Source organism: Agrilus planipennis, unplaced genomic scaffold (assembly GCF_000699045.2).
Source record: "Agrilus planipennis isolate EAB-ADULT unplaced genomic scaffold, Apla_2.0 scaffold265, whole genome shotgun sequence".
Classification (NCBI taxonomy): Eukaryota; Metazoa; Arthropoda; class Insecta; order Coleoptera; family Buprestidae; genus Agrilus; species Agrilus planipennis.
In genome coordinates this window covers 299675-312944 of record NW_020438953.1, presented here as the reverse complement: position 1 = coordinate 312944, position 13270 = coordinate 299675, and the positions used below count along the sequence as shown (strand labels likewise).

The window sequence follows — 13270 nt, the reverse complement described above, 5'->3', positions numbered from 1 at the left end:
TGAATTGATAGATTGCATGCCCAGTATTGTTTAAAATTCAGTGAGTACACATTTTTTCTCATTTTTTTTTTAGAAACTAGAACAGCTCAACAAATATCCTGATTTTAATAATTATTTAATGTTTGTATTGACAAAACTAGTGTCTGAAGATGAACCTACTCGATCTCTAAGTGGCTTAATACTTAAGAATAATGTAAAATCGCATTTTGATAGCCTAGTTCCAAGTGTAGCAAACTTCATAAAACAAGAATGTTTGCAAGCTGTGGGAGATCCATCACCTCTTATACGAGCAACTGTAGGAATATTAATTACTACTATTGCGAGCAAAGGGGATTTATCGAAATGGCCTGAGCTTTTGCCATCATTGTGTAATATGTTAGACTCACAAGATTATAATGTTTGTGAAGGTGCATTTGGGGCTTTACAAAAAATCTGCGAAGACACCGCTGAGGCCTTAGATGCGGACACAGTTAACCGCCCTTTAGAAATACTTATTCCGAAGTTTCTTCAATTTTTTAGTCATTCCAGTTCAAAAATTCGTTCATATGCTATTGGATGTGTTAATCAATTTATAATTCAAAGGTCTGAAGCTCTTATGGTTCTTATAGACTCCTTTTTAACGGTAAATATATGTAAATTCTAAACCATTTTTATATTAAAATATATACTACCCAGTCTTTCAAGTCTACATTCCTTCTGTTTTTTTAGAATTTATTTCATGTAGCAACAGATGAAGACCCAGAAGTACGGAAAAACGTGTGTAGAGCTCTAGTAATGTTGTTGGAGGTGCGAATGGATAGATTGATTCCTCATATGCATAATATAATAGAATACATGCTGCTGCGTACTCAAGATCCTGATGAAGGTGTTGCATTGGAAGCTTGTGAATTTTGGCTTACGTTTGCCGAACAACCAATATGCAGAGACGTTTTAGGTTCTCATTTGAACCGATTAGTTCCCATACTAATTCGTGGTATGAGATATTCTGACATTGATATCATTCTTTTAAAGGTATTTCTATGTGTTTATAATTTTGTAAGTTTGTAAAATAAAACGTTGCTCTTATACTAGGGTGATGTGGAGGAAGATGAAAGTGTACCTGACAGAGAAGAAGATATACGTCCTAGATTTCATAAATCTAAAACACATACAATTAAAGCTACTCCTGCAGCCGGTAATGTTAATTCTGCTGAGAATGGGTCCGCTGAGCAGGGAGATGATGACGAGGATTATGAAGATGGAGATGATGACAGTTCATTATCAGACTGGAATTTAAGAAAATGTAGTGCAGCCGCATTAGATTGTCTCGCTAACGTCTTTAGAGAAGACTTACTGCCTATTTTGTTACCTATTCTCAAAGAAGCGCTGTTTCATCAAGATTGGTTTATAAAAGAATCAGGAATTCTTGCATTAGGTATACCTAATTTATTTTCTTTACTTTTGCTGTTATAGTTCTCGTCACGTCTGACTGGACAATTAATTTACAGGGGCTATAGCTGAAGGATGTATGCCAGGAATGGTAGACCACTTACCAGAAATAATACCATATTTAATCGATCGTCTAAACGACAAAAAAGCCTTAGTTAGAGCAATAACGTGTTGGACCCTCAGTAGATATTCCCATTGGGTTGTATCACAACCTCACGAGGCATATCTCAAACGCCTCATGACTGAATTGCTCGAAAGAATTCTTGACAGTAATAAGAGAGTTCAAGAGGCAGCGTGTTCAGCCTTTGCCACCCTTGAAGAAGAAGCTTGCACTGAATTGGTTCCTTATTTGGGTTATATATTGGAAACTTTAGTTTTCGCCTTTTCGAAATATCAACATAAAAATCTTCTAATCTTATATGACGCTATTGGTACTTTGGCAGATTCTGTAGGGCATCATCTAAACAAACCAGAATATATAAATCTTCTCATGCCACCTCTCATAAATAAGTGGAACGTTCTTAAAGACGAAGACAAAGATTTATTTCCACTTCTTGAGGTAGTTTACTATTTATTTTAGCACGCTAACCGTTAACGTTTGATTCTAAATAAATATTTTTTAGTGCCTTTCAAGTGTTGCCACTGCCTTGCAGTCAGGATTTCTTCCCTATTGTGAACCTGTATATCGACGATGCGTGTCCCTAATACAACAGACTTTATATCAACATTTGGTAATCTTGTAAAAGGTTGTAAACGCTGTTGGTTATAATAAAATAAATTTTCAGGCTAATACGCAAAATCCAGATCAATATGAGGCCCCTGACAAAGACTTTGTTATAGTTGCATTAGACCTGCTTTCTGGTCTGGCAGAAGGTTTGAATGGTCATATTGAAAAACTGGTCGTTAATTCAAATATAATGGAACTGTTGCATCATTGTATGCAGGATCCAATGCCGGAAGTTCGGCAGTCATCTTTTGCTCTTCTTGGTGACCTTACCAAAGCTTGTTTCCAACATGTACGCCCTTGCATACCGGATTTCCTTCCCATCCTCGGACGAAATCTCAATCCGGAATATATTTCCGTCTGCAATAATGCCACCTGGGCCATTGGAGAAATAAGCATAAAGCTAGGTATGTGTTGGTATGGTTTATTAAATTTTTATAATCTTATGGTTTCGTTTTTCAATTTATTTAAGGTGCGGATACGTCACTGTATATACCTATAGTGCTAACTCAGTTAATTGAAATTATCAACAGGCCAAATACACCAAAAACATTATTGGAAAATACTGGTAAGAAAATATTTTTTAACGTTTTGGAGCATGGTAATCATTCTGTATCACATTAAATGTATTAACTTGTTTTTCTTGTTTTCAGGTATATGTATTTTGCAACGTTTGTAATGTTGTTTATTTCATATTAAGAAAGCGCTTGATATTATTTTACAAGGACTTGTATAAATATCACATTGTTTGAAAAAGTTATTTATACGGAATCCTTGTTATTGGCTATTTAATTATTAAACACTCAGTTTCATTTTTTGTTTGGTTGCATATTTAAATTTCGTAGGCATTTGCTATAAAAACGTGCTTGCTTATTAACATTAACACCCTGTTTAAATATAACTTTACAGATGTAGAGGGTGGCCGTCTATTCTCTATGAAATGGGGCATTTTTCTTGTAATAATCAAATGCATTTATTTAAAAAATCATTTCCATTAAGGGCTTATGAATTAATATTCTTTGAAAGTGTGAAATAAGTATAAAACACCCTTAAGTGACCTAAAAATACTAATCGTCGTCACAGTGTCTGTTTACTACTATTAACTGTCAGCAATATACCACGATTTTTATGTTAATTTTATCGTAGGATATATAGATTTTGATTGTGTTCAGTTATAGAAAGTCTTCGTTTTATTTGTCATTATTTCGCAAAATAATTTTTACGTTTAAAATGTCAAACGAAAGAAAAAATATGCTATTTGAATAATTGCAATCGAAACTATATTTTAATTTTAATTGCAATTTTATTTATTCAGTTGTTCTAACATGAAAGGGTTGGTTTGCCAAGGTTTAGAAGTGCACCTAAACAATAAAAATGTGATAAAAAGGGAACAGATGTACCCAAGACGCAGTTTTTTATATTCCTCGTTCATGGACTGACGATTTTTATTGTTTTATGATGCGTTATTTCTGTTTGTTAATTTAGTAATGTTCCTTTTTTGTCTATTACTGAGTGTTCTTGTATTTATATTTTTGTATTTACAATTATAGTTTTTACATTTAAAATTATTTTTATGCAATTGTAAATTTATTTGTAATTAAGTTGAGTTTTATTATTTTTTGTTCTCGGTGGTTCACTGTAGCCATTACAATCGGTCGCCTAGGTTATGTCTGCCCCCATGATGTCGCGCCCATGTTACAACAATTTGTTCGTCAGTGGTGTGTAACCCTTTTTATTTTTTTATTAACATTAATTTCTATTTTCAGTATTAATCCAAACTCTTACATCATTACTTATTATTATATTTATATGCTTTTTAACGTTTTGTTTAATTACAGACTGTATGAGTGGCTTTTACAATTCATCATAATTTCAAAATTGTGGTTTAGATTATTTTTTATTACGATGGTTTACATTGACAGTGGGAAATCTGGTTAATAATTTAACTAAAAACAGCATGTCAGCGTTTATAAAATCTTATTTTATGTTGTGATTGCCGTAACACGAAACTTTAATAAAATTATAAAGGACCGAAAATTTAATAATAAGTTTATCCCATATATATTTGTAGTTGTTATGTGTAGGATGTAATAATAAAAAGTAAAATAAGCCTTTTCCAGGTGTACATCATTACGAAACATACGAGATAACGAAGAAAAGGATAGCGCTTTTAGAGGGATGTGTCATATGATAACGGTTAATCCCGCAGGGGTTGTACCAGACTTTATCTTCTTCTGTGATGCAGTAGCATCGTGGATTACTCCAAAAGAAGACTTAAGGGAAACATTTACAAAGGTAAGAGTCATTATACATTATACAACTTGTAAACTGTGTGTAGCGCACTAATTTCGATTTTGCAATGTAGGTGATGAAATTAATAAAACTTTTATAACTTAAAAAAAACTTACATGTTACTGGCGTGATTTGAATCATTTCGAGAATAACGTTGTGGTTCCTGAAACAAAAAGATATATGTTATTTTGAGGTATAAAATTAAATATGTTTTTTTTACAGATATTGCATAGTTTCAAGGCGCAAGTAGGGGAAGAAAATTGGAAGAGGTTCAGCGATCAGTTTCCTCCACCATTGGGTGAACGTCTGTCGACGTTGTACGGTATTTGAAGGGAATACAGGTAGGGAGGGATATGATTTATCAATTCGGAGTTGAGACTAAATTTTCTGGAAATTGTGGGGACAATTTCAGCCGCGATAGAACTGGGTGGGCACCTACCGAACAGTTTATTCATTTAATGCGAGAATCGACGGGAGGGTTCGTTCAATCAAGAAAATAATAAATAACGAGGATTACGCGATCATATAAATAATAATAATTACGAATGCTGCAGCACAGCGTCAATGCATCCGACATCGGCAGACTGTGATTAATTATAGTACGACTCATGCTCAGAAAGAAACTCATTAGAAACAATAAAAAAAAGTACGATGACGATTTCATTAAATCTGATGATGAGCTGTACCTCCATGTTCGCAATAGTGTTACATATACATAATTGTTTATTTCCAATACGGATCTCAGTGGGCTGAAAATTGCAGGGACTTTATATGTTGAGATACACACGGACATGCAGGGGTAGAAAGGATAAATTTTGAATTAGATCAGTCATCAGGGACTCTAGAAAATGCAAATTACCGTTCCAGTTCCTTTGAAATATCGATTTTAAGTACTGAGTATAGAAAAGATAATTTTCGAAACACTTTATTATAATAAATATTTATAGTTTATCTTAATGAATGCTGATATTACTTTACATTCCTAACTTTGCAGGTTTAAAATAAATGATCTGTTATTTTTCAGACACTGAGAAACCACTTATTGTGTCATTTTGTAATTAATTATTCTTAATCTAAATAAACTATAAATGCGTTTTAAAATCTTAGCTGTCTACTTTAGATATTCCAATCGTTTTATTTTCAATTCTGTGTGTCAGAATTTTCCTATTTTAGCACAAAAAAACCTATTTTAATATTTGAGGTTGTAAAATAAAACAGAACTTCTTGTAATATTGACTATTGGAAAGGCTGTTATTTGTTACGTTTAAATGCCATAGATTAATTAGTAATTCTTCAAGAATTTCCTGTCGAAACAATATTACCAGAGAAGTTCTTTGAAAGCACTAAAGTAATTAATTGATCTAGTTTTACAAAGTAATGCTTAAAATTACTGATAATTTCTTCAGTAGTGATAGAATTTAAGGTGCAAAGTCAGCTTAGATGATTTTTGCTCATTCATACTCACTGTAGATGTTCCTTTAATGTAACAGTTTGTACTTATAATTTAATCGCGATTTGCAGTTTTTAATAAAAGTCTTCAAAAAGTGGGTTTGGTGCTTGGAACTGATTTTCTTGAGTATGAATGAGCTTTATTCAGAAAATCACGTTAGAAAATGGACACCAGTAAATTTTCATTGCTGAAAAATAGTGCCTGCAAAAATTTCATTCAATGTGCAATAAATACATCAATTTATAATTGTGTGCTGATCGTTTCTTTTTTTGTTGTACAGGACAGGTGTATACATACATTTAAGTGTTGCATTTTTTGTTTGCCAACGAAATTCTTCACAGTTGCTTCATATTGACAAACTCCTATCAATTCAGGTATTAAGAAATAAATACATTCTTCAACAGTTATAGGAATTATATTTCTAAATGTTTTCTCAAAGCCGCGTTTCAATACTGTGTTTACGAAATAAATTAAAATTATTAATTACTACATATTTGAAATAGCAATGTTAATTAATTGTTATAATTGTTCATTTTATTCCATGACCGTTTTTTTTTTTAATATTGTATGGAAATTACATGAAATTATATGAAGCAACTGTGATTGATTTTAAATATTATTTGTCGCCTTTTTACAAAGGTTATTATTTGATGAGTTTTAGAATATCTTTCCATGTTTCAATTTTGTTAAATTGTAGTCTATTTTTTAATGTGATAAATGTAGTGATTCCTAATCTTCAATTTGCAAAATGTGATACTTTTAAGTAGTTTATTAAGATCATTCGTTTATTTTTACTTTTTCAAAAATCAATAAAACCACAATTGCAAGCTTTTGTTTTAAATGTTTTGTTATTAATACGTTTTATGGTAATGTATTAGAAATTAAGTTTTTTGTTGGTAAAAATTCATCAAAGAAAATTTATAATCAATTTTAAGTTTAAACATTTTTCACAGCCTTATAAAAATAAAAGAATTCGAAGTGATTACATCTTTTATTTTTCTTCCTAAATATGAAATATGCTTAAAATTCGAACTGTTGAATAAAAAGTGACTCATTAAGTATGGTATGGTGTATGGTTTCTGTACACGTACACATAATGTAAGAAAAAATAGGTAAGCATGTAAATCAATTTTCATTTTCTTATTACCTCAATCAAATAAAATAAGGAAGAAGGTATTTCTATTTTAAAAAAATGACCTATAAAAATAATATTTCCGTGAGGAGCACATATATGTCACAAACTAAGAAGAATCATACCATAATCAGAGGACTGCTTACAAGAACAAAGAATATTGTTAGTTTTTATGAGAAAACAATTGAAATGATAAAGTAAATATTAAAACAGAACATGGTCCCTTAGAGGAATCTTCTTTAGTTGTTATTACTTAATAATTACGAACAAATCGCAAGCTCAAGTGATAGGTTTAGACGATGGTAGAGATTAGTTAGTTAACAATTAGGTAACTTTTGCCTATCAACACAAGGTAGCTTGTGACGAATGCTAGAAATGATAAATATAGATATTACTTTCTATATATGGATTGTAAATTGGGTCTACTTGTTGATGAATTTGAAAGAAAAGGTGTAAGGCATTAGGTCATTAGAGTCCAGTAAACAAATAAAAATGGGTTAGTACTGGCCCAACGAGGTCAGCATTGGCCCACTTCCGTAGTTAGGTGAATAAGACGACGAGTATGAGTGCGTCTGCAAAAAGTTGATATTGAGGTCCGGTAAAAAAAGGAGGTGGAATTGGCAGTAGGTATGTGTCAGTTGAGCACCCCTGACCGCAATTAATAAAAGACTAGAATAGATAAGAGGTAGGTAGGCACGTCGGAGGTCGTTGACCAAGAGTTCTGGCGAAGACGTGGTGTCTTGAGCAAAACTCCAACCGCGTATAACTGTACAGTGCCGCTCCGCTTCGGCCCCGTTGCCACCATCATCGATACACGTTCAAATCGGATCGCCGAAGAGCCTTGAACTACAATACTATCGGTGAAGCAGAAGGCTGCCCACGGCCTCGTCTTCAACGGTACATTCCATCGGCTGGAGAAATTCCGTATTGTACAGCAATTTTGAGCGCATATGAATGAAGAAAAGTGTGTTCGAACTTGTGCTATCAGCAGCTGCTCCAACAACCTCGAGACCGATCATCGGGCGGCTATGCGTTCTTGTTATTGTTGTTGTTAGTGTGGTGGTTGGTGGTATTTGATAACAATTTCTGTTGCTGATATTATGCCCGGAGCGAATCGACTGCGACCTTTACCACCTTTTCCAATCCATCGTCATCATCATCATCGACTCCTAATTGTCCTGTGCTTTTGCGCCGGACTTTCGTCGATGTTCTCTACACGGGCGCTGGCCCAAGATGATGATTCTTTTACCGGAAGCTTTCTCTTAGGTATGTACCACTACGTTTCAGCTTCTCATCTGCACCACCATCTACTTAACTACCTACTGCTTCTTTATGTCTTCATCAACCTGATCCTCGTTTCTGATTTTCTTCAGAATCCTCACAATAAACATACAATTCCCGTGAAATTCCACGTCTTCCTGTTAACTTTTGCAAGTCAACATACTAACCGACTCAAATTGTAATTCATTTGTATATCGACTAAATGAGTAGTTATTTTTGCTGGAATGTTTATGGAATAAAAGACGACACCAAAGTGTAACAACAGGTTGAAGCAATTAATGTTTCCTATTTCCACGAGAAATTCTTTTTTGGTTTAAGAAATACAACAACATGCAATAGCGCGTACCGTTACCTTACCTACTTCTCCTATTAAGGCGTAATATTTACTCGAAATTAAAGCTCCATAAGGCATTTAAATACATTCAAACTATTATTAAAGTTTAAATAATAATATTATTATTTAAATTAAACTTGGGCTAAAATGTAAAAACTTACGATTATGCCGCGATAAATAAAACTCCGTTAGAAAACAGTACTTATCCTAAAATACGTAGGTATATACAGCTAGTAAGAGTTCTTGTGAAAAAAAAGATTCGTATTTAGTTTAACTTCAAGTATCTAAAAGTAAAAAATCTGTTGTTATTTGTGTAGATGTTTTCGATTTCGATTTGTATTAGAACGGTACTTGTAACAATACAAAGAAATAAGTGCATAATTAATAATTTTGAGTTAATTAGTTATCAGTTTGTCTTAAGAAGAAGGAAAATTTTTAGATATATTCGATACATTAACGAGTACAGCTGATGCCAAAGATTGTCCTGGAGTTTGTGTTCATATAATAGCAACGACAATATGTTACGATGTATTGGAGGACGTAGCATGTCCTAGTGCTTCAATGAAATGTTGCATTGAAGGACCAGGACCTAACTCAACGTCAACGGCAAAAAACGAAACAAGCATCAGCGGCTCTAGTAGCCCCACTACGGTACAAGAAACACGATCCACCACAACACCTCCACCTACATCCGTAATGGTAAAGGATTCTAACAAAGTTGCTTGCTATAAAAATGTATATTTGCAGTTACACTTTTTTTAGGTGACTCAAAACAAAACAACGACAGCAACAAAAGTTGCAAATTCCGGAAAAAATGAAAGTAAGTAAAATCACACAATCCTAATTAAAAATAAAAAGAAAAATTTGGTGAAGGCGCCAGGATATGTACGCACTAGATATTTTCACCGTCAAACATAACAAAAACTACCAAAGGAAATTAATTTAGTATTTGTCTTTCGATTTGTTCATTTGTTTTTAGAAACCATGGCACAAGAAACCATAATTTAGTACTTATGTAGTACTAGTGCCTATCTATCAAAGTTAAAGTACCACTTTTCCAGTTATTACTTCAAAATTATTCACCTATTCTTTTTCATACCTAGAGGCGAAGCAAATATTAATTCATTTTACAGCTTCATCAAAATGTCCTGGAGTTTGTGCACCAGCTAACATATCAGATTACTGCGAAGCCATCATACCTAACGACACTTTATGTGAACCGAATGCAAAATGTTGCGTGGTGTTGGACGATGCGGTTCCCGATAATGTAATAATTCCAAATGCTCACATCAAAAACAGGACACAAGCGCCAGAGTTAAAAACAACACCGTTTCCAATCACCGCCGTTACCGAGTATTCAAAAGTTGTATCTACAACATCCCCCTCGTTTCCAACTAAAACTTGTAAAGGAGAATGTATTGGTGGTATTTTTGCGCTATCCTGTTACGATATAGATTGGGAAGCACAATGTCCTGAAGGATCTAGTTGTTGTATAGAATCGGTATGTATTCGATGTTTTCTACCTTTAAGAAACGCACCGAATTGTTCAATTATTTTTGCAAATTGTCATGCTTCGTTATGCGACGGATTATTAGACATTACTTTATAGTTTTGGGATTTCTCAAGTAGCAGTACTCATATACCGCCAACAAGGATAATAAGTACTAGTACCACCACTACTACAACCACCCCTCGTACTACAATATCTACGAGTATGGGTCCCAAATGCCCTGGTACTTGCTATTTGAGTATTATGGTAGCATTTTGTGTCCGACCAGCTGTCTTGATACAAAACACATCTTGTAAGAGAGGCACAATCTGTTGCGATAATAGACAGCTATCGGCCTCTCCTCGTCCAAAACCAACACCGTACAGGACATCAACAGTACCTTCGACGACCATTGTTACGACAGTTGATCCTAGACCAGAATGCCCTGGTTCATGCATTGTTTCCTATCTCAGTTTCACTTGCTTTCGTAAGTTGTTACAGTTTTACTCTATGTACATGTCTCAATTTTAAAACCCGCAGGAAATGCCGAAATGACGGACATTTTCAAATGCAAGAAATTTGGACATAAGTGTTGTGCTCCGAAATCGATAATAAGGGAGATGTTGGATTTGAAGGGCGAATCTAGCTTCGAAGGTCATCCAACTAGCACAGTGTTACCTTCCAGTGTGGGTTTAACAACTCCATTTTTAACAACGACAGAAGCAACCGCAATAAGTAAGCAATATTTGAAAAAAAATGATAAACGAAATGTTACCACGGACCAATTAAATTAATAGCTTTCTCCGGTTACACTAAAACAACCCCCAGCAATTGGAAATCGCCTACATATAATAAGTACGTATGCGGCGTTAAGGGCAACTCTAGGACTCGAAGGGTAGTCGGAGGGGAAGATGGCGAACAGGGGGAATGGTGTTGGCAAGTGGCCCTTATTAACTCTCTGAATCAGTACCTTTGTGGGGCAGCCTTAATTGGTACCCAATGGGTTTTAACAGCTGCACATTGTGTAACTAAGTATGTCTGCATTTTTTCTTTGTTAGTCAATGTAAATTACATTAAAACTTATGAACAATAAATAAAGTCAGACTTTGAAATTTATCATGAAATTGTAGCATCGTACGAGCAGGCGATACAATTTACGTAAGGGTTGGTGATCACGATCTAACGAAGAAGTACGGAAGTCCTGGAGCCCAAACACTTAGGGTTGCTACCACATACATCCATCACAATCATAACAGTCAAACTTTAGATAACGATATTGCTTTATTAAAATTACACGGACAGGCCGAACTAAAAGAAGGCGTCTGTTTGGTTTGTCTACCCGCTAGAGGCGTTAACCATGCGGCAGGAAAACGTTGCACTGTAACAGGATATGGATACATGGGAGAATGTATGATAGATAGTACTATTTAAAAATGTGATTTTTTCTGATGTACTTTGTTAATAGCTGGGCCGATTCCTTTACGTGTTCGAGAAGCTGAAATTCCAATCGTAAGTGACCCCGAATGCCGAAGGAAAGTTAACGCTGTTACCGAAAAAATATTTATTTTACCAGCCAGCAGTTTTTGTGCAGGAGGAGAACAAGGAAATGATGCCTGTCAGGTAACTTTTAAAATAATTTTTCCTTATCATAAGATCGTCAGTCCTAGGACTGGTTGGACACGCACCTCAACTCCTTGCTATCATGAGTTAATCTGTGCATTTCCCTAAAATTAGAACATCCCACATCCTTAACTATTTGCGAACAGTAATCTAATCTAAACTTAACTCCTGTTTCTGCCTCTAATAGACCTACATGCCTGAGAAGGTATCCTACCAACCTATCTTCCATGAAGTCCTTTGTTCTTCTATTCTTTCTAATACATCTTCATTTCAAACCTTCTCTATCCACGGTATCCTCATCATTCGCTGGTAACATCACATTTCGAACGCTTCTAATCTTTTCTTATCAAACTAATTATCCTGAATTTAAAATAAAATAATCAAATCGTTTAGGGCGATGGAGGAGGGCCACTGGTATGTCAAGATGATGGCTTTTACGAATTGGTAGGTTTAGTATCATGGGGCTTCGGTTGTGGAAGACAAGACGTGCCAGGAGTCTACGTTAAGGTATCCTCCTTCATAGGATGGATTAACCAAATCATTAGTGTAAATAATTTATAGGTAAATTAGTAATACGATTGGGCCTTTTAACGAAATTATAAATATGAGTCATGGATTTCAATTCTAAAAAAATTTAAAACCTTTCCGGGAAATAAGTACTAAAAAAAGGCTAAAATAGTGTATTCAACTACTTCATAATTTTTTAACTTATTATTGTGTTAGTTTTAAATGAATAGTAGATAACTAGTGTTAGGTATTACTACGTAAACAAAATATTAATTATTTATATGAATTAAAAACAATGTACAAATTATTTTAAAAGGCGCGCTATTGCTTGTGTTCCACTGGTGTCGGTATNGTTAGAATTGCGACAGTTGCACCTCGAAACGGTTGTTGAAAAGGTGCTCGTAAGTTTATCAAGTCATTGATAGCGATTGGCGTCAAAAGAGGAATATGACAATAAGGCAAATTTCTTGTTGTATTTAGCTCGTGCTGCACTGTTGCAGCTTTTCTGTCCCCTACACGAATTTATTAAATGGCTAAGAAGCAGATGTATTCTACGTCTACCCTCCTTAGGTTGCCTTCTTACCCTCTTTCTTCGTTATCACACATTCACCGACACCATAAGTACCTAACGTTTATTTTAGCAACTGACAAATAGTACTAAGACAAATTCTCAAAAATCATTCTTATCATCTATTGTAGCCACTTATTAGTATATTTTAATTAATAAGGGAGACAAGAAGCTATCCATTTAAAAGTATTATTTGGGGTGCGTGAATATGTAAACATTTATCAAAGTACAAACACCCATACCTATATATCCGCATCTACTGATAATGATCTTAAAAATCAAAGTGAAATTAACTTTATCCTCAAATTAATTAGAGACAATTTTTTCTCATTAATTTGAGGTCATCTATAAACAGTAGACAGTTAATTTAACTTTGATGTTTTAATTTGGTAAATATTAACCTCTTCGAAAAATGTTTTATATTGTATGTATAATATATATTGAT

General features: G+C 34.1%; 2 protein-coding genes across 2 annotated transcripts; both read left to right on the top strand.

Annotated features, from left to right (window-relative positions):
- The first annotated feature begins 48 nt into the window (after positions 1–48).
- LOC108741844 (transportin-1) lies at positions 49–5545 on the top strand. The gene is made up of 10 exons (XM_018476806.2): positions 49–622; positions 709–1011; positions 1072–1414; positions 1488–1987; positions 2052–2159; positions 2214–2559; positions 2625–2720; positions 3795–3870; positions 4273–4447; positions 4667–5545. The coding sequence occupies exons 1-10, from the start codon at positions 119–121 to the stop codon at positions 4772–4774; spliced, it is 2559 nt and encodes an 852-aa protein (XP_018332308.2). The 5' UTR covers positions 49–118; the 3' UTR covers positions 4775–5545.
- Positions 5546–7275: 1730 nt separating this feature from the next.
- Positions 7276–12598, top strand: LOC108741838 (protein masquerade). Its single transcript, XM_018476794.2, has 10 exons — positions 7276–8292; positions 9081–9340; positions 9404–9461; positions 9775–10142; positions 10251–10617; positions 10671–10865; positions 10928–11162; positions 11261–11538; positions 11596–11750; positions 12144–12598. The coding sequence occupies exons 1-10, from the start codon at positions 8127–8129 to the stop codon at positions 12309–12311; spliced, it is 2250 nt and encodes a 749-aa protein (XP_018332296.1). The 5' UTR covers positions 7276–8126; the 3' UTR covers positions 12312–12598.
- Positions 12599–13270: the final 672 nt, after the last annotated feature.

Excerpts from the sequence above, each read along its gene's own strand:
- LOC108741844 (XM_018476806.2), top strand. The coding sequence starts at position 119 with ATGTTTGTATTGACAAAACTAGTGTCTGAAGATGAACCTACTCGATCT. Across the intron at positions 1,012-1,071 it reads TTGATATCATTCTTTTAAAG|GGTGATGTGGAGGAAGATGA; the intron begins GTATTTCTATGT and ends CTCTTATACTAG. Across the intron at positions 1,415-1,487 it reads ATCAGGAATTCTTGCATTAG|GGGCTATAGCTGAAGGATGT; the intron begins GTATACCTAATT and ends ATTAATTTACAG.
- LOC108741838 (XM_018476794.2), top strand. The coding sequence starts at position 8,127 with ATGCCCGGAGCGAATCGACTGCGACCTTTACCACCTTTTCCAATCCAT. Across the intron at positions 10,618-10,670 it reads TCTCAGTTTCACTTGCTTTC|GAAATGCCGAAATGACGGAC; the intron begins GTAAGTTGTTAC and ends TAAAACCCGCAG. Across the intron at positions 10,866-10,927 it reads GACAGAAGCAACCGCAATAA|CTTTCTCCGGTTACACTAAA; the intron begins GTAAGCAATATT and ends TTAAATTAATAG.